The sequence below is a fragment of the Netta rufina genome, assembly GCF_964035555.1.
Source record: "Netta rufina genome assembly, chromosome: 13".
Taxonomy (NCBI): domain Eukaryota; kingdom Metazoa; phylum Chordata; class Aves; order Anseriformes; family Anatidae; genus Netta; species Netta rufina.
The window spans coordinates 5,223,062-5,250,383 of NC_140136.1; the positions used below are offsets into that span (position 1 = coordinate 5,223,062).

A 27,322-nucleotide genomic window follows, 5' to 3' on the forward strand; every position below is an offset into this window, starting at 1 on the left:
TGTTTTTGTGGAAAAATCAGACAGAGGAGTCATAAACAGATGCATCCCATGTTATTAAATTGTACGATTTTCAGGTCTTCTTACATGAAAAATAGGGCACCAGGGAGAGGTGAATTTCACCCTTTGACTTTCTCCTCCTTGACCAAACATTCTTCAAGATCAGCCCCTGAGACTTGGTTTGCTTTCAGTGCCCCCTGCCTTTAAAATGGCATTCTCTGCTTTTCTGATGTGCTGTCACTTGCTGATTCAAATCCTCTCCTTGTGCTTTCCATATGCAGTATTGTTCCTGTTAGTCAGAACCCAAACTGAGAAATGGCATATTGGAGTTTATGTCGTGCTTTGGCCTGTTTGAGCACTTTCAAGATCTTAAAGCAAGGAGGATGGCTGCCTGCCTGCTCTTTTCTATGTGCAATTCATAAACTAGTCTGTTGCCTAATTAGTGCTGCAGTCCTCTTTAAATACACCAACTTACTGGGTTCCTCTTCTGTCGGTACACGAGTTTACAGCCACAAGGACCAACACTTACTTTGCTAATTAAAAACTGAATTTGTAATATTTAAGTAGATTTTTAATATTAAAGATTTTTTGCTTTCTATTAAAATGATCTATTTAAAAATAAAATGACGGCATTCGATATTAAGATCAAACCTTACCAATAAAATGTTTAGCTAAGGAAGGTGTCATAACACCTTCAGCATGTGCACATCGCTTACAGTCAAGTGTAAACTCGAATTAATTCATGACAAGAGTCATTATAATAAATAATTGGATTTGTTGATGGTGAAGCAAGACTAAATTGCCTAACCCTCTGCTCTAAATAGCTGACCACAGTTTTTACTAACAGTGTCTGTCGTGTTAGAGCTAGCCACGTAATTGTTAGAACATAGTTGTTGTCCTTTGAGTCAAGTGGATGGCATTGTTTCAGCTCTTGCTGTACAGGCGGTTTGGATAACTCTGTCTCCCTGTACCAATACCCTTCCTTCTCTGCCCCAGGACAAGTTTCTTAGCTACTCTTCCAGTCATGGGCAGTACATGATTGGAAACAGCACTCAGGGATGCTTAAAGCCAAATAAAAGGGGTTCTGGCTGAATTCAGACCTTCTTGGCAGACAGCACTTCAAATGCAAATTCCCTCCTGTGGGGCCAGAACTCTGTATGCAGTGGGTGGTTCTGAGCAGACATGCTCTAGGTGCCACGTACATGTCAATAGTGGTGTAGAAGGTGTCCTAAAAATACAGTTATAAGACAGTCCTCGGTGGTTTTCTTGGATTTGATCATGAAATGGTAAAGAGTGATCATTATGAATAGTTTCTGGGAATTCTTATTGAAGCACTTTCTACTGCCTTCTTTTTTTTTGCCATAAAAATAGCTTTAAATTTAATTTCTCTTTGAAAAAGCTTGTTGTATGCTTACTTTCTTGAAAAGGTAAGAGCCTGTGACTAGCTTTATCGTATATAATACAATATAATATGTAATGGTTGAGTCTGTGGCTACTACTTATCACATTCAATCCGATTACATAAAGCTGGAAATCACTGCATTGAAATGAAGTTTCAATGTTTTTATTCAAAGCAGCTTCTCACAATGTATAAATACTGCATATTAACACACATGAAAAATACAACTTCTAAGGCACCCAGAAATGTGTCCATACACTAGTTACAGGACCATCAACAAATAAATTGTGTACAATTTGATCTAGACAGTCAATATTTGATATATCAGAAGATACAAGTCCCTCAGTACTGTACCAGTTTCAGAAAATATTTACAACACTGTGATATAGGGGTGCCTGTACCCTTATAATATTATAATATGTACTCGTCATTACAAATATTAGAAACTGTTTTAGTCTGTTCCATGGCGTTCTGACAAAATAACTTAAGGGCCTAATTTGCAAAGTTCTACAATTATTAATTACTTGTGCAAGTTCTGAAAATAAATTTACATTGACATAATTTGTGAATTTTTGGTTCTTTGCTTCATCTCAGAGGTTTGGTAATAAGCCTTACCAATAGACATGCCATCCCAGCTGAACGTCACTCCTTTCCCAATAGGTCAGTGGATACATCTTTTCCCCTTACACTCGACGTGGATGAGAATACAGTGTTTGTAGCAGAAAGAGACTATTTGATCTTCAGTACAAATGTCAAAGTAGTTCACTGGCTAAGGAACTAATGCTTTGTTAGAATAATGCAACTCTTTGGTCCTTTGTTTTCATGGAAGGCATAATATTTTTATTCACTAAAAATTGAAATCCCGTCCGTGAGTAAGCAAGCTAGTGAATGACTTTCAGTGTAGTATTTAAAGTAGCAGTAAAGAGATTTAATATGGCTTAAAACATACGGTTAATTGGGCAGACACAGATAACACATCTAGGATAGCGAGTACCCAAATGTACTATGATTAAGATTGTCTATAAGTCTCTTATGTAAACTTCTTTAGTGTCTCCTAACGAGTGGTGGCTTTAGCCAGATTTGACTTTTATAGACCCAGCCACACAAAGCCTGAGATTAAACTACTGTGGTTGGGAGCACAAATGCACAGTTTATATATAACGAAGCCCGTGCTGTCTAGTCTAACTATGTTGTTCAAACAAACAACCCGTATTATCCTTTTCACAAGAAAAACTTAAGGCCCTGTACTCTGATTTGCTAACTTTCTTACAGCAATTATTTGGGGAAGTCCTTAGTACTACATAAGAATTATGTAGCTTTAAAGATTTCTTGTACCTAATGGTAAGGCTTATTCACAAATGCAATACATTTATAAATTACATTTAAAACTGTAAATGCTGGCAAAATAATTAAAAAAAAAATAACAAAACAAAACAAACCCCAAACAAAATGGTCTGTTTATCCCTAACATTAAAAGAGCATTTTATTCTAATGAAAAAACTATTGGCACAAAACCATTATATTATAGATTAAAAGAACAGTTAATAGTAGTGAAAAAGATTGCCTAAAACGCATACCCTAACCTACCACAGAAATATAAAAGTTTATATTCTGAAAATATATACTGTATTAAAGTTTGTAAGCTTATTCATTTAAACAGAAATGTACTGAAATAGTAAACTAAGCAACACTTATCTACAGCAAAAATATACATGCAGGACAACACAAAATAAATTGCTTACCTTTAATATCTACAAATGCAAAACTGTAGATTTTTAAAGATTGTACAAAACAATTTACACAAGAATAAAATAACATACTTAACAACAAATTGCATTTATAATCTTAAATACTGTGAATATTAGTAAAGGTACCCAGACTAATATGTACAGTACATTGAAATATCTGAATACCTAGTAAGGACAGGAACACAAGAGAAAATTGACTCTGATCTTTAAATACTGGAAAAGAAGCTTTTGACATTATTATTCTTTTCTTGAAGGGAAAATAGATTCCATGAAAACTAGACTGTAACTGTATAGATATGAATAATTAAAAGTGTTAACTATGGTTAACGCTTGCTTTAATGGAAAAATAATTATAGAAAATGTATTTCAACCATTTCTTTGTCATAAAAAATGCTAAGATACAGACATTTGAAAAATCAGATGAAATGATGCGCTTTAAAGGTCTAACGACTCATGATTCTTTGTTTGAAAATCTCACATAGAAAGCATACCTTCACATTGCTGAGCAATTTTCCCATATTTATCTACAAAAACCAAGCATAGTATCGAAATAAACTTCCTAACATCTTATTAACAATGACTAGGAGATATGGCTCTCTGGACGGGAAGAAAGGAAATAAAGGAAATTGAGGAATCATGGTATTTTCATTGCTTTTTTTTTAACGTTTTTAACTTCTGAAGCTATATGCTGGAGGCCTGATTGTGCAAACCCTTGTGCAGGTGAGTGGTTTTCCCTTGCATAACCCCTCTGCTCCGACCGGGAGCGCCGTCCTGGTGCCTCAGCGCTGCCGCAGCTCCGGGGCATTGCTGGCAGCTCGTGGAAATAAGTGAGTATTGATATAAAACGGGTGGGCTGTCTGTCACCTCAGATGGTGCCTGGGAGAGCATTGTGTCAGACACTTCAAAAGGAGTTACCTGTTTTGATAGGATTTCTTGGATATATTCAAACAGGCTGGTTAGAAGGCAGATTTTGTCTTTTAATGAAGTTCCATGAGAACTCCTGCCTTCAGGGTAATGATTTCCTTAAAATTCAGCGGTACAATTAGGCCATAGAAACAGTGCTTCTAATTATTTGTGGAACAAGAAATGTTATAAAGATGTGTTGAGGCTCCTGCTTCTTGTAATCACCTGTTAGCTAACTTTACAAAGGCTTCGTTGAAACTCTTCGTGGAAAGACCGGGAGGGACAAGACCTAACAGCCTCGTCTGCAGAGCGGAAACCATAAGCGACACACTGAGCTCAAGGATGGAGAGCAAGTGCAGAAATTACAAAGCAAAATAAAATGTGCAAAGCTTCTGCTTCAAGAGGCTTTAATTTGGGCGTGCTAAAATGGCGGCTGAAGTCATGGAGCATGCTCGGGTTAGTTCTTTGTGAATTGCCTTGCTGGCAAGGAAGAAAGGAGAGGGATCCAGTGTTCCCAAGTCCGTCAGTGCCACTGAGAAATCCCAGGATCACTGTTTAAAAAAGCAGATTGGGTTTTTGTTGTTCATTGCAGACTGCTTGTATGGATAGCCGTAAGCTGCTGTAGCCAGGTGGTGGGGTGGCCAGATGTGGAGAGCTGGGAGAAGCCGAACAGCGCCTCTCCCTCCACTCAGCTCGATACCTAGCACCGTGTATATACACTGCTGGCCCACACCCAAAGGCCTCCGGAGCAGGAATTGTCTCACACCTGAGGAGTCAGGCAACTAGACTAAGGCTCATAAGGATTGGTTTTCAGACTTCAGACCAAAAAGGGATGCCTAAACCTGAAGAACAGTGCGATGCCGAGTGATGGCACCGCTCACCCTGTTACTGACATCCGGCTAACAGGAATATAGTAAACGTAAATGAAGCATCTTGTTGGCAAGCCCTTCAGTGCTCCTCGAGAAGGCAGAAAGTGAAGAGAGACTCAGGGGGGACTCACTATTTCAGAATCCACTTTTTTTTTTTTTTTTCTCTTAACCTTGGCAGATGAATCAGTTCCATGATTTTAGTACAATTTTACACATAGAGGAGCACGCCCGTGGCTGTTTCTTGCAGTGCCCACAGCATGCTGTGTGTTTTCTCTATACTCTTTCTTTTTTCTACATATTTTGCTGCTAAAAATGTGTTTGCATTCTCAAGTGATACCATTAACTCAATCAAGGGAAGTATGAAAGTAAGATCCGTGATCAATAAACAGCTGAATATGAACACAAAATAAATAAGTTAAATAAATTCAACAAAGAAAAAAAAATCCTAGTAATTTTTTGTAAACCTAACTTTACATATTATACATATAAATTACCAGATTTTTCCATTACATTGTTAGAACTTAGAAAAAAAAATAATTAAAACATTTCAAAAGTGTGGCGTTTGGGTCTACAAAATATTACTCTGACCCAGTTCCTAGCTTGAGCCCTCAGCATCAGCCCAGATGTGTCGCGACAGCAAGAACAAGTTAAGAAGGACAGACAAAATACCTCCTCACCGATGGTGGGCCGTATTGGGCCTCGGGGGTGCTTCTCAGCACATGGAATGTATACTTCTGTTGGGATGAGCGTGTGAAAGATGCAGCCCTCTGTAGAGATTATGTGCACTGAACAAGCCTGCCTACATCTCGGTTACACGAAATCAAACCAGCTACAAGCAGCCGTGTAGCTCACAAGGAAATCGACACAACCATATGCAGTAGGGTACACTGTCACAAATTCCTCAATGATGCATTGCCTCTGCTTTTCCAACACAGGTAATGTTTGACTCTGGTCACAACTGGAGCATTTTCTGTTGAAGTTAGGCCAAGACATCAGACTTCGTAAATTTTGTCTTGCAAGTAGCTGAATAATGAATCCAGTCCTTTGGAAGAACTCCACAGCTGTTTTAGCATCTGACACTCCTTCTCGTTCACATCTTCAAGGCCGGATTTCAGGAAGCTCCGCACGAGACACTTGGACTCTTCTAATACCTAAAGCCAAAACATTGCTCAGTATTTTATCCTAAATCTGATAAACTTACTATGGATAATGGTGTGAACAGCATTTTATACTACAGACACTGTTTTCCAATCTAAATAACCCCCTGGGGCACAGAAATCAGAAATGATTTACAGCCATAACCCCACTGGTTGATGGAGGTGTGTGCATTAGTGCCAACATTTTTAAAGGAATGAGGGGCTCTGAAGGACCTGGATTTATCTGGGTCTGCTATGCAATATTTCTAGAAGGAGGTGAACTCCCTCCTGTTGAAACGAAAATGTTTTCTGTAGAGTAATTAGTAAAGTCTTTAAGGCTATGGAGGATGGAAAGCCAAATGTGGATATCTGCCTTTAACAGTTGTTCTCCATGTATCATTTCTGCACCAGAACAGAAATGAAGAGGAAAGGGCTTTCCTGCTGTAAATTTCTTTTACTGCTGTAAATTTCTTTTCTAATATATAATGCAAATATGTATCTCACAAGGAGCCCAACTAGCCAAACAAAACTATAATAATTCATACACTGCTGAATTTTGGGGACAGAAGATTTAATTTAAACTAATACAGCCCTAATGGTAAAGGAGAGGCAGCCTTGTCGACACCTACATGTTAAGCCCAGTTCCTATCTGGTTTAGGTTTCAACACTGCTATTCCACAATAATGTTTCTGTAACTCAAGTAAATGGCATTGACTGTAAAGAGTGGGGCCTGCACATTTTTTTCTCTGTTTGTGAACAGGTATCCAGAGTGAATTTGGATGAACTCCTCATGTGCACTGTTTTTGTGACTTCAGCCTGGTTTGAGGATCTCAGGGAGTAAACCTGGTCTTGGAGAGTTTTAACTCTTGTCCTAGTCCACAAGCTAGCACTGCTCTTTCCAACAGGTCTCAGGAGATTTCCTTGGCAGCCAATTGCCATGAAGGAAAGAAAAATTCTCAGTAAGGCCCAGAGGTTTTCTCAACTCATCATGCACGTTATATCAGCGTGATCAAATGAGCTTATGCTACATTTCCAGAGTTTCATTCTGAATGTCTTCGGTGAGATCTAATCTACACTTCATTTAATTAAAAATCTCCCGTGTCTCTACCTTCTCTTTTACAACAGATCTTTTAAATGAAACTAAGGGATGCCAAGAGAGTTTCAGGCATAGGAAGTATAAAAAGAACGGGTAGCAATTTGCACTTCAGTTAGTGCAGCTTTACTGCAGCCTGTATCACGTTCTTCACTGCATTTTTTAAAACAAGGATGTGCCTGGAATGGGAGTGTAGCTGCCTGGAGGGGAGAACCTTAGAAAGTAAAAATAGGAAAGGATTTTCTTTCAACTTCTATATACACAACAGGGCAGTCGTAATGCTGAGGCCATGGTGCATGCAAATGCCCTGTGTCTGAATCCCGCTGCAGTGGATGTTAGCTGGCGCTATCCCTCCCTTCGGGTGCTCATATAGGACGCTGTGCGGAGTCAGGAACCATGCAGGTGCACAGGAGAAGGCAGTCAGCGGAAACATAGCAGGCCAGGACAGTGTGAAAGGCAAATAGGTTTTCTTCCTGGCCCTGCAGAGATTTCCCTGTACAGGTGCATTGCTTCAGACTTGCTACATGAAAGAAACTATGCTGAAATTCCCTTTCAAAATCTGTGGCAGGATGGCTCCACACATTGAGTAAATGTGGAGATGGGGAAGTGAAAACCCTCCCTGCCCCTGAAAAATAGGAAACTCCATGAGATTGCTAATCCCAATCCCATTTCCTGTTACTAGTCTCTTACATGGTTATGGCTGAGGACCTTTCTGACGTGATGAGCCTCGGGAGCACACCTTACCTCTGCAAAGCGTAACTTAGTCACAAAGCAGTTGGAGTCCTTACCACTGCACTGCAGGATGCCATTTCCTTCACGCGCAGCATCACTTCTTGGCTAAACGTTGTTGGCCAGAATACCTGGGACACAAGTCCTCTGCTGCAGGCTTCCTGCGCTGTCAGCTTTCTCCCACAGAACAACATTTCATTTGCCTGTGAAACCAAAAGATTACTTGAGATCTTGGGTCAAATTTCCCTTTTTTTCCCCTTAATTTTCCATTATTGCTTTTTTGCTGTTTTTTTCTACACCTGCCTTCTATTTTTCAAGATTAAATTTACAAACGGTTTGTTGTATCTTTCCATACTGAAAAATACTTCAAAAGGAGTTCTGGTAGCTATTTAAGGACTGTGCAGGTGGCCAGAGCACAGCATGGGTTTCACGTAAGTGAAAAGTGCTGGCATGCACGATGAATCCATATTGCTGACTTCACGAGAGTAACTGTCGCCGAGTCATGGAACAGAGCATGAAATATATCATGGGGCAAATGCTGCTTTGTTATTCTGGCAAAAACTAAGCAGCCTTACTGGAATTACAAGGGATCTACTTTAGAGAAGCAGATACCAGAACCCAGCTCTGTAACTGCGCAGTCCTAATGCCACACAAAGTATTCTGCAGCATCATTCTGCTAATGCATTTCTTCCCTTTTCTAGCAAGATCTTGACAATTTTTTCTTTTCAAACTGTGTTCAGTCTTTCTTGCATACAGCCTGTGCAATTTATTGAATTCAGAGATCATTTCGTGAGAAGAAATTGGTAGGCATTAAATGAACTTCCCATGGATTACATTTCCATCTATGACAATTCAGAGAAACAGTTGTTTTCTGTTTTAATTTCTAAGGAGGGAAAGAACAGCATGAATTTAACAAAGGTTCTTCAGCAGTTTTAGGTGGAAAACCTTACCAGTGCAACACCCAGAATTTGTGGGAATGTGTAAGATGAGCAGCCAGCTGGAGTGAGTCGGATTGTTGCATATGGTGTCTGAAACCATGCCTTCTCACTTGCCCAAACGATATCACATAGTGGCAAAATAGAAGCTCCTAACCCAAGAGCAGGGCCGTTGATAGCAACCACAATTGGCTTCTTAAACTGAATAAAAGCTTTTACAAAATCCCTAAAATGAAAAAAATAAAAGAAAGATCTTGAATACAGAAGTAACACTTAGATGAATTCCCGAGCTTAAAAGTATTTAATCTGAAAACAAATCAGAACCGCAGATGAAGACAATAAATGCCATGGCCCATTTTTATGAGGTCAGAATTGCAAGGTATTTTTTACTTCACACACACAAAACGACTCTCATAATTAGCTATTTAATCATTCGGAGTACCTGGCCTATTAAATACTTTTGCATATGTTGTGTATGAACTGGCTAACTGGGGTGCACTGACTGCTGTGCTTTGGCAGAAAGGTGTGGTTAGGGTCAGTGTTACTTTTGGACCAGTAACTCATGAGCTTGTACATGGTGCTTCTCCGTTTGTTCCAGAATGGCTCATATGGACTCTGGTGGTCTGGTTTGGCCAACTTGATGAACGTATGAAGGACAGGAAGCTCGTAGGTGTAGCGTTGAGTATTTCTGTTTCCTAAAAGGTCACTGCAAGTCCCATCAGTGGATTGTGAGATGGTGAACGCTCATGGCACACCCGCTGAAAGAACAAGACCCCCAGAGGGGATTCAGAGAGAAACAGAAATGTTCGAGCAGGAAAGAATTTCATGAGAGATCTGTTGGGTCTTCATTGCAACTGATTTAGGCAGAGGCTTAGTGCAATAGATACCCTTGTCCACCTACAACTTTTCAGTTGGGTTTCAGTTCAATGGGAAATAACAGGGAAGTAAATGTGATCTGATTCATCTGGATGAATGAATTGGAACATATTAAATTCCGTGTACTTTAAATAAGTCACCTACCAGGAACTGTGGAAAGACATCTGTTGAGTGGAACAGCCTATACACCAATTAGGAAAAAAAAACAGTGTAACTGAGGGCAAATTCTGGGCTCCAGCAGCTCAGTGCACAGCAGGTATATGAAGGCAAACAAGATGCTCAGTTATTTTAGAAAAGAGACGTATATAAATCAAGCTCAGAACAAAAGAGGTTATTCTGTTCCAGCCTTGGGTATTTATTAGATCCAGAGTGCATCATTGCAGACTGATTTGAGGAAAGAACATGATTTTTTGTCAAAGGTGCCCTTCAATGAGCTGCAGATTTCTCCCTGAGGTCATGAAGACCGAGACTCGTGCTTCTGGGAGCAGGAGGTGTGCCTCGCAGGTCAGGGTGCTGATTTGGCAAAAAAAGGTAAGTATTTTATTGGACTGAAGTGCAAGGACTTTGGCTATATTTTAAATGGAAACAGAGAGTCCGATGACTCTTAAGCATTAAGTGTTCAATGACTGAGGTCTGTTTTTCAGGCCATCTAGTAAGGACTTTTTTCACTTTGAGAAAATAGTTATGGGAATAAAACAGAAGATCAGAGAAAACACAAAGTGGGGGAAATAAGGAACACCATAGCTAGGTGTTCAAAACAATCTCTAGAGGATGGCAGGGCTATGGAGAGCTGTGGTTCATTTTTGTTTGCAGAAGCAATGCTGTTCCCTTGTCTTGTTATTTCTTGTTTATGGGCTTGGATAGTAACTGTGGATCATTGCACCTGATTAATTCTGGGGTTTTGAGAACTGTAGTAATGTCACCAACTCTGCTTGGAGGACTATGCATGGGAAAGAGGGATGTAACAAATGATAGGCAAAAAGAACAAGCAATATGGCTAAGTGATGGCAGCAGATGTGAGGACCACGTGGAGGCAGAAGAAGACTTGTGGAGAAAAACAAAGCACGGGGATAAGTGGGACCTGGAAGCGACTGTGGAAGAGAGATTAGTGGTGTGCAGAGGAAATGGGGAGATGATGGGCAGGAGGAACAAAGCAGAACACATTAATGAAGGGGAAGGGATGAAGGAAATGTGAAATCTTCATATGAGTGAGCAAGGAAGGCCGGGAGATGGGGAGAAAGTGGAGCAGAACATTGGGAAGACACCGAGCCTCTGTCATGAGGGGAGGATGGGGAACGGAGTATGGCACAACGGATGGGTATGGAACATGCCACCTATAGGATGGAGTGGAAAGCTAAAATATCGGGAGCTTACAAGGGGAACAAATGCCTGTATATAGTCTGCAGAAGCTGCACGCCACTTATCGGTGTTTCCTGCTTAGGACATCACTTGTTTCAGCGAGTTCTCTGCCCTCAGAACTTGGCATGTTCCCGTGTCTCCAATCCATAAGTTCACATGCGTAGCTGCTGGGATAGAAGATCCTTGTTTCAATTCAGGGAAGTCTTTGAAAAGGACTGAAAGCTGTAATTGTTGCTTGACAGCAGAACCTGAAGCTTGAAGACAGGAAAGTGTCACGTACAGAAGGTTTTGATTTCTCTAGAGGAGGTCTGGAAAGCTGACCATCAGACACACTTCGGGATGCCTCTGTGTTGTTGCAGTGCTGCAGTCAGGGCTTATAAACACGTCCAAGGCTGTAAAGAAGCTGAGCAAGTAAGGTTGTCCATCCTTTCTTCTGACCATACCCAGAGTTTTACGTATCAGGTCCTGTCCTGGTGCCTGCCTGGTGGTGCGACAAGGCAGGCTGGTGCTGGGAATGCTTCCTGTGAGTCTCTTGAGTGCAGGACTCTGCAGGCCATGCATGTGTAGCTGCTGTGCAGTCATCTGTCTGCCTTTTCCCTGCTGCAGGAGTGCAATGCCAGGCACGTGCCTGGGTGGTGGCAGCTCAGCCTGGAGAGAAGCGGCAGCACCACGCATCTGTGAGCCGCAAGCCCCAAAGGCAGCGGATGAGGACAGGGGCCAAAGGAATATATTGTTCGTGTGAGATGAGATTTGGTTTTGACTTGTAGTCAGTATACAAGATCCGTGGTTTAGCAAGGGAAAACACATGGTAACGAAGACTTTAATTTCACGTTTGTAGAAGCATGCTACTCTGACTTGATGTAGAGCCGTGCAGGCAGAGAGGCGTTGGTGTGTTTGAGGACATCCTAGCCACTGAAAAAGGGAAGCCTACATTTTTACTACTCTTATTATGGTGTATTTTCCATGAGTTGAGTCCTTTGTTCACAGAAAGCACAGACAGTGCTGAATGGAAAACGTAGTGTATTGTTTCCAGAAGTACAATAAAAATCTATTTCCAGTGGGCCTGAAGCCAACATTCTTGACGAGGAGAGGTACGTTGTAGGAGCACTTCAGGAGCATTTGGTGAGCTCAAGGACAGGAAAACAGTCTTGCAGTCTGACTTAGAGTCATTTAAATGTTGAATCGGTAAGTATACCTCTATATTAAATGTGTGTAGGTAATTGTGTACATATATAACAATACCTCTCTACACAATATTTACACAAATAGTATTAAATTTATATCTTTTCAGGGAGTGTGAGTGTGCCTGTGTTTTCAAACAAGAATACTGAATTTCTTCCCTCCCATTTTTTTTTTTTTTTTTGGTTCTGCATTTTTAAAAATGCTTCATATTTAACAAACAGTTAGGATATATCCTTCAAAAGGATTTTTTTTTAAATATCACTAAGTGGTATTCAAGCATAGCTAAAGTGTTAAAAACAAGTCATAATTTATTATGTTTAAGAAGTGCATTTTAATTCTTTCAAAATATTTTGAGAATTTCAGAAATATTAAAGTGAGAACTAAAACTGATCTGCATTACTTGTAACCAAGATAATTGGTGGTTAACACATCACATAACGACTGTACCTACTCTCATATTTTATAAATACATCCAAAGTACGTGTCCATTGAAAGACAAATTCTTTAGTATTCCTTCGGAGATTTGTTAGAATTTTCTGCTTAAAATTTTAAAGCTCTCAGAAGAATCGTATTTGTGGGAATTAAAAAATTAAGAGACCAAACCCTGTGCTGGTACAGACTGGTGAAATACCACTGACTTCAGTGGAGCGATGTTGATTTATACGGGAAGATCCGCCAAATATGAATAAAGGATACCTTGTGGGTAATGGAAAGATTTGGTGATGTATTGTGCAGATTGATTTGTAGACTGCATGTCATAAACCCTGCATTTCTATTAAGGTAATGTGATATATATATATATATATAAGGAAAGTCACATTTTAGTTATGAAAATAAAACTACATTTGCATATATATTAAGTAATTTAAATTTAAGAAAGAGTGGAGACCCTTCTAATAAGGCTCTGAAATACAGTGGAAAACTGCTGTTGCAACAGAATATGACTAAACCATGGATTCCCATTTGTACTGAAATTCATTAAAATGATGAACATTAAAACAAGTAAAATATCTGCCTTTCAGGAACCACTTTAGAAAATGAAGCAATAGCGAATTTGGAAAAACAACAAAGTTGTATTTGAATTTGGAGGATTAATTTGAAGTATTAAATACAGAGAAGTGGAATAAAATAAATCCCTGTGGATAGTTAGCACTGGAATAAATGTGCTTTCTTTTGTAATAAGGAAAGGTCCAAGGTTCTTACTAAACAAATTTGTAGGACTATAATTAGAAGGCAATCAACACTTAAATATACAACATTTTTGGACCTGATAAATATCTTTATAATCACACACTGCATTTCATAATTTAGAGATCATAGGTAAGCTTGGGTCACCTTATAGCTTCTGCAATCCTAGTGCTTTCCTTTCTTCTGTCATTGGATAACCTGCCAATTAAATATGAGTAATCTAGGCCACTACAGAATACACTTCCCACTGCGCTGAGAAGTAAGAGTTTACTGTCATCAGCTGATGCATTGCACAATGCTCTCCGAACTTCCTTCATGATCTGTGGATAAAGAAAAGTAAACAATTCGACATGCATGCCGTTGCAATATCATTTCCCTACTTTTACAAACCTTATTGATTTTGAGAGACTTAAATTTTGGGCACTATTAATACTTACATCAATGATATATATTTATATAATTTTAATAGAAAACACTGAGAGTTTGCAAAATATTTTGTCTTTGGAAGTGCTTTGTAGATGCTTATTAAGTCAAAGAGTTTTTAGAGCTCGGCTGTTCTTTGCTTTTTCTATGGGAAATTCTAGCTAGCTTATGCTATTTGCTTACAATTTAATAATTTCAAATATCACTCTTTTGTATTCAAAATTCAGTGTACATCACTGTAACACAATAATAGTCTTTAAACCTCAGCAGGTTGTAAATAAAATCTGTAAACCCCATTTTTCAGTTCTTCAACTGCTTTGGTTTGTATGGCTTGAACCAGAGCGAGGTAGCACAAGAGGACATTATAGACATCATCATGACAAATATATTATTCATTTTTCTGCGGTCAGTGATATTGTTACAGCCTACAAAAGTTAGAACAAAAATGCCACTAGAGAGAGAGACGTTTTTACACTCTGATTTAGGACTGGATCAAGGTATTAATCGCACCATAAATCAAACTAATCAAAATCTGTATGGGATTGAGCTGCTGCTATTGTAAGAAAATAGCCTTTCATCCAAGTACAATTGTTTTCCTAATGATTTTTAAAAGGAAATGTTATTTCATGAACTTCTTGTCAGCAAGTAGCTTGTCAGCACAGTTTGTAAGCTGTAATCGATTTAAGCAATTTGAGCTTCCCCTCTTTTTCGTCAGAGCTTTGCTCTTCACCCCAGTAGGGCCCTGATTTCACCTAGCATGGCACTGCCTGGGCCTGAACATCCTCGTGTGTCAAAGCACCTCCTATGCCCAGGGCCCCGCTCAGCCAATTGTTTCTCATTTGCTCTCCGGGTAAATTTAAGTAAAAGATAGCACAGGCTGGTTGGGGCATCAAATTTGGTTTCCTTGAGAGAAAACCAAGATTTTTTAACTTGTGATTATTTCTGTTCGCTACTTAATGCTTCCAAAAATTTCTTTATATCTCCAAAGTGCTTTATTTAAGAAACACAGAAGTATTATTTTTACTCTTCTAAATAGGTAGGCTTCTATGAGAAATGTTGCGGCTTCTGTGAACAAGTTTGAACTTGTATGTTCAAGCCACGGAGTGCGGTGCTGTCTGCTTTCCATACGTTTGCATAAAAACACCCCGTTGTTACTGCCTGCTGAGGCTGGGACGTGAGAAAGCAGGTGGTGAACTTCTAGGTGCTTTACTTTGACACGTGCTTTACTTTTACACCTGCACTTTGGAGCTGCTGCACTACCGAGTACGTGGCAGTGGGTGCAAGTGAAGCAATTAAAAGCAGCAGAATGTGGATGTGCGTTTGAAATTCTTGTGCAGGTACAAAAATGGCATTAGGAATATTACAAGTGTTGGTTCTTCTAAGAAGCTCAGAGGCTGTCTTCGCTTCAGATGGAAAAAATATAGGCAAAGCTGCACGTTTTGTAAAGGGGGAACACAAGGAAAAAAATACACAAATCTCTGTCCAAAGTTGAAAAAGAAACTTTAGAAGGTGGTAGATGTTAGAAGTAATAAAGCGTCTTTTGATTTTCCTAGTTCCATGTGAATGCCAGATTGCCTGTCCCCAAAAGCTGCTCTTTCATAGGGAAAGCGTATAAATAATATCACAGAATAAGAGTCAAACATTGTTACGTACGCTGAGGAGCTCTGCCACGAAGTGGTACTCTGTTCACTGAGTTCCCCTCCTGTTCCCCCTCCTGCAGTGACATTTGCTTATGTGCCACCTCTGTGATGTAACTGCTGCTGTCCTTCAAACACATCCCTACCACTACAACCCTGTCTCCTTTTTATCTCACCCCTTAGAGATTTGGATTGCTAAAGCCATCTTAAAGTTGGTGCACCAGAATTTGGAGCAGAGATCACACTACCTTTGGGAAGAACCAATGTTCTCCTGTCACTGTTTTTTCAGTGTTTAGGAGAGAGGGATAGTGAAGGGCCATTTGTACAAATTGATTTCTGGCATATGGTTGAAAATGGGGAGGCTTTGACAATATACTGGAAAGTATTTTTGAGCAGGAGTGGAAATCTATTTCCACTACTTCCCTGCCAAAATAAAACAGCAAAACAAAGCAGAAAAACATAATGTAGCAGTGTTTTCAATCTCCAAAAGAATTTTTTGTTTTGTTCTTGGAAATATCTGTAAGTTTGGTGTTAATGCAATCATTAAAAGGTGCTCAGAAACACTGGAATATACTGAATCCAGTGAAGCCAGTTGTCACTCCCTTGTTCTGTGACATGATTCCTTGGCTGTGTCATCCCAAATTCACCCAGTTACCTTGTTGCCTTGTCCCTCAGCCTATCTACATCCAGCCTGCTGTGCTCTGTTGCTTCTGAATGCCTTGGCACCGTGGCTTTCGCCCTGATTTTTCAGGTATGGATATTTCCCTGTAGATGTTTATATGATTACAGCAAAGCTACTAACAGTAAAATAGGATAAAAGAGATGGCTTGGGTTAAGGGTTAGAGAGCTGTGTATTAAACTGCACTACTCTAAATATAATTTTGGTTCGGAACCTGCTGTCTGTGTTGAAGTATAAATTTCGATTTAATGCAGCAGGGAATTCAGTTTACATATATAGAGATGCTATGTGTTTTAGTTGCATTTCTTTATCAGATTCTAAACTCTTTTTCTCTCTTCCATGGTACTTAAACCTTCCTTCAGGTTGGTGTAACTGTGGCATTTGTCCAATTCATTTTTTTTTTGTTTCTGTAATGGACCAGATCTAATGCCACTATGTGCAGGGCTCCACAGCAGTATTCTCCAGTTCCATGCCTTTTTTTTTTTTTTTTTTTTTTTTTGCTTTTAAATTAGTTTTTTTTTTTTTTTTTTTTTTTTTTTTTAAATCTCATTTTAGGCAATTATCATTTGTGGGGGCAGTATTTTTATTTGCATTTATTTGACTAACATTTCTGAAGAAGCTTCATACAAAACGGTTTGGCCTAGTCCTTCAGCTTATGAAAATCTATCAGCTTATAAATTCAGACCAACCCTAATGCTTCACTTACTGATTTATTGAAACCCAAATATATAATAAAATTACCACTTTCTCAAAAGTTGCTTATTTTTTAATCCTATCAAGAAAACAAGTTGGTTAGTCCTTTAATAGGACACCTTGTATTGCAAAACAAACATAAAATATTTAAAGGTTTCATTAAACTTCTAAAAGCTTATTTTAATGCCTTTCACAGGACAGAGGAAGTTTTAAAAGGTGCTTGGTGCCCTTTGCTTTCAATATTGCTTACATTCTGGGGAAATCAGGAAGCTGGGAATTTATTGCCTTAATTATACAAAGTGTCTTCAACAGAAGTCTCTTGTTTATATGAATAGAAATACTAGATAAAAAGGTTAACTTCTCTGAATCTCTGAGGATTCATTTTTGATATCCTTACAGGTAAATATTCTGTAAATATTACAGTAAAACTAAATCTTAAAGCCATTCAGTTGTTCTTGGAGCCTCTTCCTCAATTGTGCCTTTTTACACAAATGCACTTCTTGTTACTCGCTGGCTCTTTGTGCAAACAGATTCTGAGTCCTTTCTGTTTGACAAACAGAGGAGTTACGAATCTGCAAGGCTGGCTTCAGGCAAGTGTGGCCAAAGAAATAATTTGTATGAGAGCAAAAATACAGAAAACAGTAAAATAGTATCTGCTCCTCTGCCTTTTTTTTATTTTTTAAAGTCAGAAGAAGTTGTAAGTAAGGAAAAGTGAAGGCAAGGCAGTGCTCCAAAATGCACCTGGTAGGACTTAAAACCCTTCGGTGCTCATGGCTAGAAATTTGAAACCTGCCTCTTTTGTAGGTGAACTGTACTTGAGGTAGTAATACTCGTCTTCAGTGCACACTTTAGCTGCTTGGGGTACGTTTTGTGTTTAATTCAGTGGAATATTAATTCCTATCTGTATTAATAATATGCAGTAAAAACAGTGGAAGGATCCATTTAATTGAAACAGAACTTGGATCCTTGCAATGTGCTGAGATAAAACAGCAGCAGCAAAATTGGAGAATGAACTTCAGAAGCAGCAAAAGGCCTGTGAGAGACAATGCCCTAATGGAGGCGGTAATGATGAAATCTTTTTGCATGTCTGCTTTAGAAATTAATTTTAAAAGTGGCAAGCCCGAGCCACTGCAAAAACAAACCAAAACAAAACAATCAAAAAACCAAGCTGTGCCATTTCATGACACTGGCTTCAAAGTTTTATAAGGTCTTGTAAAATGTAAGAAAGGATTTCTATAGTCCCTGTACATTTTGTAGAAAAATCTCAATTACTATAGTGGCGCTGAGCCAACTTTGGTCGGTGCAAATGCTGCTGGAAGAGCCTCGACACTTTGTGCTAAACCACAGGCGTGATGTGGTTACCAAAATGTGGGATGAAGATTCAGGTAGACTTTTCTAAGCCTTTTATTTTTTATTTATTTTTTCCTTGTAGAAGTAAGTTTCATGGCCACAAGTGCAGTATCATGTCAGAGATAAGGAGGCCAAGTTTTGTTTTGAGTCAGCTTTGACATGCAGAACACTGTGCTGTAATGCTAAAGTTTTTAGTTATTTTAATTAAAGTGAAATTAAAGTGGCAGAAATAGCAGAGGGCAGTGGATGAACAAAACGATTGGATTCCATCTGAAGATTAAGGTAAAACCCAAAGGGAAGCAGGGGAGCAGGGGTGTTTACGGGTGAGAGTGATTTTTTATGAGATTAATTTTATAATGATTGTGGGCAATGCACCCCTTTTCCTTTCTTTAATTCATTTTTTCCTAACGTGGATGGCTGAGGATAACCAGACCGCTATTTTGACCACACTGAGTAAACCTACTCTCTGCAAGTTAATCATTTTCTATTTGGCAAACATAATTTACTGAATGTTTAATCGAGCTTGAAGTTAGCGTTTCTTTTGGCAAAACGAAACACGCTCTCTTACATCTTGTAGGAGTTTGGGGTTTGTGCCTTTCTATTCAGTGGTGCTGTAAAGGGCCAAAACTAAAATTGTGGGACTTTCCCTGAACTACTCCATCAGTTTGTCTTAGCTATGGCCATGGGTGACAAACTGTAGGGACAGCACATTCAACACACTCCTTTCAGTTTCTTGAATTTTTGCTGAATTTACCACCATGGGAGGTGCTGGATTTCGTGGTGTGAGTGCCCAAGGGCTGCAGCCTGGAGCGAGGCCAAAGAAGTAGCTGCATGGTTGCCAGCAAGCGGCCTTCAGAGGCTAACAGCTTTCAATTGCTCTCAGCCTGGATGAGTTTTAAACAGACAAGTGCAGAGAGCTCATTACCTTGATTAATTCCTGGCTATCCAGATTCTGGTCAGTAAAGTAGCTCTTTGAAATGTATTTCCTAGTTGTCAAATGAGCTCCCATAAAGGTTCTAGAAATAGTCAATGCTGGTGATGCAAGGAGAGGACTATTACGTGCTCATCATTTATTCTTAGGCAGAGGTGGGCTCCAGGCATATTGAAAGTTTTCAAAGAACGAAACAGATTGCTTTGGCAGAGCTGAAGAGCTTGAATTAATTCACTGGGCAGTGCATTTGAACGCTGCTGATGTGGAACAGCACAGCCAGCAGTGTAAAGATATGTCTGTTCAGCCTGAACACGCTAAGTCCTTGATTTCCTACCTTTTTTCAGGCCCTTGAGCTCTTCATTTAAATTACCTGCAGCGTCAATTAGTGGCAATTAATACATGGATGGAATGATGGATTTGATGCAATCATCTAGCATGTTTTTAGGGACTAGTATTAAAAGCAGGTGTTTGGTGTTCTGGGTTAATTACTGAGACCGTCCTTTTAAATATTAAATAGATTAAAAACTAGGAGCCATAAAGGTATGTATCGACAGTTTTAACTATTTAGTGTAATTCTATGCATTAATGTCCATGTGCGTGTGTGCATTTGGGAAGGTGGAGTCAAATTTAGGGTCCACAGCTTCTCAGCCCTTCCTGTGACTACGTATGTACTCGAGTAATACAAGCTACAAGTCTGACCCTAAGTGTATAATGTTTTGGAACAAGGGAATTCATTAGTATCGTGTATATATTGAACATCTTTATGCAATTCAGCTGAGACTAGAACCCTTAATTGGCAAAGATTTCATAACTAAAGATTCATAAAGTGATTCAGAAAACAAGCAATTAGGGATCGAGGTATAGTTTTACAGTTACTGTTTCAGGATATAGCCTCAAATGCCTCCATATGCGACAACTGGAGCGCTGTTTAAATTAATATAATGAAAGAGACCAGATTTCTACTAAGGACAGTAAATATCAATTACTTCAGCATGTGAACAACTGCTTCATACAGCTCCATGCTGGAAGTACAGACTCTGGCATTCCTTCCCTTCCTTCCAATTTTCAGTTTCAGACATGCCAATTCAGAATTAATTTCCATTGCATTCTTTTTGATAGAAATCCCAACCATGGAAAAATTAATTATATCTGAACTCCATAATTTCTTTTTTAAAGATAATCAATTAGCATAAAAATACAAAAAATACAGTTCAAGTCCAGCGTTTCCACGATAACCCACACATCAGCATGGTTTCTTTGGCTTTTAGGGCTACATGCTTACCTCTGGGGTCAGTGCATTGTTATCTGAAGTCTGACTCGAGAGCAAAATATGTGTGAAACCATCTTCTTTCCGGACTACAATGTCCCTGAACCGGCAGTTACTTTCATTTTGACGCACGCTGTATCTCAGTCTCTTATCGAAGACATAATCTTTTTCCCCATCTAGTTTCCTTTTCACAGTGCTGTGTAGATTCAAGCTGCCATTGGCCAGAGAAGAACCTTTCAGATGGAAACAATCAGAGCATAATTATGTCTATACTTTCAAATAAATGGAGTCATACTTTTTATTAGCTTAAACATAATGCAATATTTACAATAGCCTCTACATGATAAGTTTGGTAAATCAGAAATATGCCTGTCTAGTCAAATGTGGCCTCAAGCCATTCCTATTATTCTTTAAAGCCTGTATATTCCAACATGCAGTTCCTTTTTGTTCTCTGATCAGACAACCACTGGGTCAAATGACTTGTAGCATGTGGGACTGGTACTCTTAATGGGATTCAGCTCTGCTTTGAAGATGAAAGCAGTTGTATCATGGTCTGTCCTATCACTTTGGGGTGATCCCTGGATTCATTAGGAAATTCCAATCCAGCTTTGGATGAACTTGACAAGGCAGGTTTTGTCCAAATCCCATCTTTCAAAGTTACATTTTCTTCCTTTTATGGTGACCAAAAAGTGATTACGAAATGCCAATTTTAGCAAGGGTTGTCTCTCGTTGCACATCTCTATGTGATGGTAAGTTTGGGGAGTTCTTACTGAGCTGGTAGATACCACAACTACATTTCCCTTCCCTCTACCCATATGGTTAGCATTAGAAGTAGCAGTTACCCATCACTGCTCTGATCCCAAGCTTCTCCTCATTACATTTTGCAGTCACAATAATAAGCTGACTAACAGATCTGATGCTGATATTGGACCTCGTACACTGAAAGGATTAATGCCAATGCCATGTTGGACGGTATCCAGCATTAGGAAAAAAAAACAGAACTATGAAAATAAAGATGAAAGTTCCTTTTGAAACATAAATGAGAGTAATAACAGTTTATTCTGTAAAAGCAGTTTATTTTGACATACAGTTGGAAGACCTGTATGTTATTATTTTGCTCATCTTTGGAGTTCCATTGCAATAGGCGATGCATCGGGAAATCTTTACAAGATTTCTATGCAAGACTCCTTTTCTAATTATAGAAGTTTCACACAATTGCCATTAAAAGTAAAGCAGGGACAGGTTGCTGATGAACAGGGAGGATTAAATCCACTCTGTTCGTTGCAATAGTTTCCAAATGTTTTTGTTTGTCTGTTTAAATAGACGTAAACCCACGATACTCCCTCATAGAGAAAGGCTAAGATGCAAACCTTGCCAATGCAAACTCATTCCAGCATCTGGGATAAAACAGATGAGAATTTTTAAAGGGGAGATGACATGAATAGAACATAATTTAAATTTTATAGCTTAAATGACCACTCTCCAATTAAAAATGCTCTGTTGGAGTAGAATTGAATGGTAAATTCATAACAGATCACTCTCTAAAGCAAAACCAGTTATCTTCGATTTATGTCAGCTACGTTTCAACTTAGTTGATGTTTGTGTAGCTAACTGAATGCTCTGGTAGCTAATGATTGGCAATAGCCTGTGGAATTGTTCAGCAGGTGAAATACCCGGGTACACCCTGCAGTTACGATACGTGATGTTAAAAATATGCAGAGCGCTTCAGAGTACTTACTGGTACCTCCCTTGGCTTCCTCATAGAACGGGTGTACACGTGTGTACACACAGATCTACATACAGAAACGTGTCTTTGTTAAAAAGTTTGCTATTTCTGTCGGTCATAAAGCTCTTTTCATAGTTAAATTAAGAGATCCCATCCAAAACATTTCCCGTATTATAATAAAGAGAGGATTTAACTGGTGCAAATGAATGCCTATGACAAATTAAGTTAAATCATCAATTTGAAAACAAGCATTTGAAGCCAGCCAAATTTGAAATTTTCAAGAATTGAAATAATTAGTATAATATAGTGAAACAAATTAACTATTTGATTGGGTTAGACATTCAAATATTATGTTTTTATCTACTCAGTCCTTACTATGTTGCTTGACCCAGCAACAAACTACTAGGATATGAAGAGGTAAAACTCCCAGAAAAGTGTAAAGAACTTATAAAACCAGAGGCATGAATGAACATTAAGTGGAATATGTGTCCGACTAACTGTACCGATCATCTACCTAGCGTAGAAGATTAAGCCACATCTATTTTAAATACAGACACTAAGAGAATGGTAGAAGATTAATTCACACAGATAATCCAGCTCAGCGAAAAGCCTCACAGAAATAATTTATTTCAAGTTTTTTTTTTTGTCACATTCTTCTTTGTTCGAGTAATGTCGTTGGTCTGTAAATTAAATATATGATGTAAGAAATTATAGATCTTATCAGTATTCTAACTGTCTGCACGCCAGCTGACAGAAATTTAACCTTGGTAGAGAAATATCTAAATTAAATTTGAGAGAAATGTAAATGGAAAAGCGCAATTTCCAAGAATGGATGATTAACAGAACAAGATGTAGTGAGTAAATTGTCTCAGTGCATACAGTGCATCCCTGTAATCTTGTTTAATCTGATAAACCAGAGAAAATGATCAGCAAAATCCAAAGACAACACGCCTGCAAGATCAGGCCAATTCAGCATGTCTGCTGCAGAGATGTGATGGAGCTACTGAGGGCTTGCTCTGGAGCCACTAAAGCATCCAGATTGTCTTTGCATGAGCTTTAATGGTTAGCACCTGCTTAACACACCGGGTAACAGTACCTCAGCACGTCAGAATGAAAAATGGCTGTGTCAGGAAAAAAGAGGCCTTCACAAAGCAATCTGTAATGCATGGGAAATAAATTACGGACGTCACAAATTAAGTGAGGAAGCTTTAGGTACTTCTAAACGTGGTTTACCGGCTTGGCAGTGAGTATATGATGCTCAGTCTAAGTACAAATTGGAAGCAGAAAATAATCCTTCCTGAACGGGGAGAGTAATGTAATCATTAACTTTCTTGTGAAGGTACCTAAACACATACTGGTATTTAGAAGTTTCAGTATTTCTTAAGGGAACTTAAGGTATTTCCACACCACTGGTGCATTCAGTACTCCTCTGAAAATGGCAGTGATGGCTGCTACTTGAGGAGGAAACCCAAGCTGGCCACTTTCTGCAGTCCTTTGCCCTCATATCATCTCTTATATTGGACAGGAATATGAGAAGACTGATCCTTCCCGTTTCCTTCAGTATTTCCTCGTGGACCTTTCCATGGATTTCTCTAATCCCTTTCTGAGGCTGTTGATGCTGTCTGTCTCTGTAGCCTCCTGCGGTACAAGTTTGAGAAGTTTAGTAACCACTACACAGAGGAGAATTTCCTTTCATCTGCGCTTTTATCTGATGTTCCACCAGTTTCAGTGAGGGGTCCCTAGTTCAGCTATTGAGGGATTTAGCGCACAACAGTTCCACATTTATTTTACCAGAGACCTTCATGATGTTATAAACTTTGATCATATCCCCTCTCAGCCTCCCTCTCTCCAAAAGAAAACTCTTTTAGTCTGGTAATCCACATCACCGTCTGAGCTGCTGGTCCCTGTTCCTTGTACTGCACTACTACCAAAGGGGAGGACACGTCGTGATGTTCCCCTTGCTGCTGTTGGAATGGGAAGGTGCCTAAAGGCTCCAGATCACTCTGGGGTTCTGTTATACTGGGCACTGCAGGAAACAGATCAGAATTTGTAGTCTAAAAAAAATGAGGTAGACAAAGAGTAGAGGAGAGAGCAAAAAACGTGCAGTGAGCCTCAGATCCATCCCTCCGGGCTTTGGAGGGCTCGGATCTCCCCATCTACTTCTGCTCCATGCTTCCACTCCCAGAGACAACAGACACCTCAACCCACCCTTATTTTCTGATCCTTTCTTTCCGTTTCAGCACAGCTCTGCAGTCTCTGTGCCACCACTTAGTGACCTGGTGCTGATAGCCAGGCAGGCAGCCACACCACGAGCAACTGCTCAAGCTGGAAAAAAAACCTTTCTCCAAAACCTTCCTTAATTTTCCAACAGATTGGGTTCATCTCGTGGGCTCAAGAGTACTGAAAGGGGAGGGGATGGGGATAACGACCAGGATGTCGTGGGAAGAAGGGCTGGGCTGCTCCTTTTGTTAGCAGCACGCATTTATGCTGACCGAAAAGGAGCTTTGGGTTTCATTTTTCTAGGTGAAATAAACCACATTCCCTTATTCTGCCTGGTGAAACAGCTTGGCATTCCTCTCGGTCTTTCCAACAGCCTTTCTCTGTCTCCTTTCTGTCTTTCTTGTGGGCAATGGTTAATACTGCACATACTTAAGGCAGCTTTCTGGTGATAATTTACTAATAATTTCAGACTTCTTCAGCTAAGGGAGCATCTGTAAGATATCTAAAAGCAATGGGTTTTTATCCAAACTGAGAAAGCAAGCATATTTGGTTGTCTTATACTGCCAGGATTTCTCCAGAATAAATAAAACAGAACAAGCTAAAAGAAAAACAAGAGGAAACAGTGACTAAGTTCATAGAGAAAATTTAAATTAAGGGCACCATGAGACTACAAAGATTTTCGTAATGGAGAAAAACAGTGGTTAGTGATACATGACAAGCAAAAATTCTTCAGCAGATGGCACAGAAATAGAGCAATGTAGAAAGGGAAAGAGGAAATTAAAAGGGGCTGGTTTTTGAGGCTGTCAGGAGACCTGACAAAACAATCACTCTCAATTACAATGTATGGAGAGAAACAGCGAGGTGATAATGGGAGACAACAAATGTCACCAGAAGGAATGCTATTGTTAGCTCTCGAGAGCATCCGCCGATGTTCTCCTGCAGAGGTTTTCGACATGTTCCCATCTGCAGACCCTTAAATAACTGTCGGTAGAGATGGCTGCCCTCCTTCTGAAGGGACGTGCAGATGTCAGGAGAGGTTTTATACGAGAGGTCTGTCCCAGCTCCAGCACGTCGGGGTTCCTGGCCTCCACTAGGACGTGAATAATTTCGTGCAAACATCTGTAGATGTACACTCATCTTTCTGGGGTAAATTGCCTTTTTGTGAGAGTTTTATCTATGGGCTGAGCAGGAAACAATTATCCTCAAGAGGATGTACAAAACCAAACACAAATTGGTGGAAGCCTGTTAGAGCCGCCAAAAACTAGTTTGCAAATAGTTATTTGTTTCAACAGAACTGACAGCATGCGGGGCAAACAGAGCAGATATTTTTTGATTAGCTGTAGTATGTAGGGTACTTGCTATATTGCTTGTCTCCATCAGCATAAAGCAAAGGAATACTGCTTCTGGCTGAGGGTTTTTGGAGTCTTTCACTTGTGCTCTTCATCTCTAGACCAACTGAACTTAAAATTTCTAAATGCACTTTCTGTGCGCTCGTACACTTCGCTGCGAAATGAGGCTGCCATTTGGGCTTCATAGAGGCAAGCTCAAAGCTGACACAGATGTCTGCTTTGTAGGATCCTGCACGGGGCTGCCCGGGAGCCGCAGGGTCCGGGAGCCAAACCCAGGTCCTCCAGGCTCCGGCTTTGTTCTACATATAGCGCCTGGGAGCCCTGCGAGCGCTGGTGGGGCACGCCGGGCTTTCGGCTTCCAGACTTGGTGGCAGACAGCCTGAAACCTCTGGCATAGCTGGCTGCCTCCAAGCTAAACGTGGGAGTCCTGCCAAGCAGACTGCCACGGAGCTGCAGGTCTCGGGGGACGGAGCCTTGGGACCTTGGCACAGATCTGGAGAAAGTTTTGAAACCCAAGATGTTTGGAACAGACCTTCTGTTATTCAACAAATTGGCATTTTTTTCCCTCTGAAACTTTCTTCATTTGTAATTTGTAAAATTTCAGAGCAGTTTTAGTGTGACATCTACCCTGATTAAAGCGGGGCTGTGGCTCTAGCTGACATATGGCAGGGGCGTGCTGGCATCCTCTGCGCCACTTCCCTGCGAGGGTGAGTGCTGAGGGGTTCATAAATTGTTGGAACTGGTGAGGAGTAGTGCGAGGCTCCCTGATCTGACATTTCAAATGAAGCACATTCCTGTGTCAGGAAACAGGCCTTCTCAAGCTCTAGGAAAAAGAGCCAGTGATTTTATTTTGACCACTTGGTCTTGGTAGTCTCATCTGCCCTCTTTGTAGCTTTCTCTCTGCACTGTGCATGTGCTGGATATCACAGAGCAAGACGGGAAGGATTAGCTGCTAGGCCAGGAGCCCTCTGTACATGGCCAAACACTGCTTTGGCACAGCAGCTTCCTACTGAAACGGAGCACTCTTACAGGGATCGTTTGGATGGGGTTGGTGGATACCATTCAGTACGTCCTGTGGGGACAAATGGAAGGCTCATTTGACCTTACAATTCTTTGTAGCCCTTTAGTTCTTCATTAAAAAAAAAACATCTACATTAAGGGAGTTAATGCACCGTAAAGATGCATTTTATATCAGAACTTCCACTACAAATAACATAAAGCAAATGCATTAAAAATCATTAGAACCAATTAGAAACCAATAAGAAAGCAAAGAAAATCACTTTATACACTCCTGTAGTTAGATACACAAGTCCTTCTAGGGAAGCACCTAACTTTTTAAGCAGACTCACATGAGCTCAAATCAATCAAAACCCTGAATCCTGCGCTCTCTGTTGTGTCACTGACATCAGCTGGGCCACTTACGCATTTCAAGCTGGCCATATATTTTGCTAGCGTGTTTTTAGGAAGATACTTGATGCCTGAATTGCAGCAGTTGTAAGATGCAAGTATGAAGACCAGGCAAAGACAGCTCTACCTCCCAAATCCAGTAGCATTTTCTAGGTTGCCAGTAGGGCAGAAAACGGGAAGCTGAGTGATATAATTTATGCTGACTTTTGAAAAGTTTTTGGCAGGG

At 39.9% G+C, this 27,322-nt stretch overlaps 1 protein-coding gene across 1 annotated transcript in view; it reads right to left on the reverse strand.

Annotated features, from left to right (window-relative positions):
* Positions 1 to 5,311: 5,311 nt before the first annotated feature.
* CDYL2 (chromodomain Y like 2) overlaps positions 5,312 to 27,322 on the reverse strand; it is a 54,798-nt gene continuing 32,787 nt past the window's right edge. The window contains exons 3-7 of the mRNA XM_084294609.1: positions 20,410 to 20,627; positions 13,562 to 13,734; positions 8,825 to 9,035; positions 7,934 to 8,077; positions 5,312 to 6,067 (exon numbers count right to left, since the gene is read on the reverse strand). Coding sequence (XP_084150735.1) covers positions 5,909 to 6,067; positions 7,934 to 8,077; positions 8,825 to 9,035; positions 13,562 to 13,734; positions 20,410 to 20,627 — 905 coding nt within the window. The 3' untranslated portion in view covers positions 5,312 to 5,908. The remainder of the gene's footprint in view (positions 6,068 to 7,933; positions 8,078 to 8,824; positions 9,036 to 13,561; positions 13,735 to 20,409; positions 20,628 to 27,322) is intronic.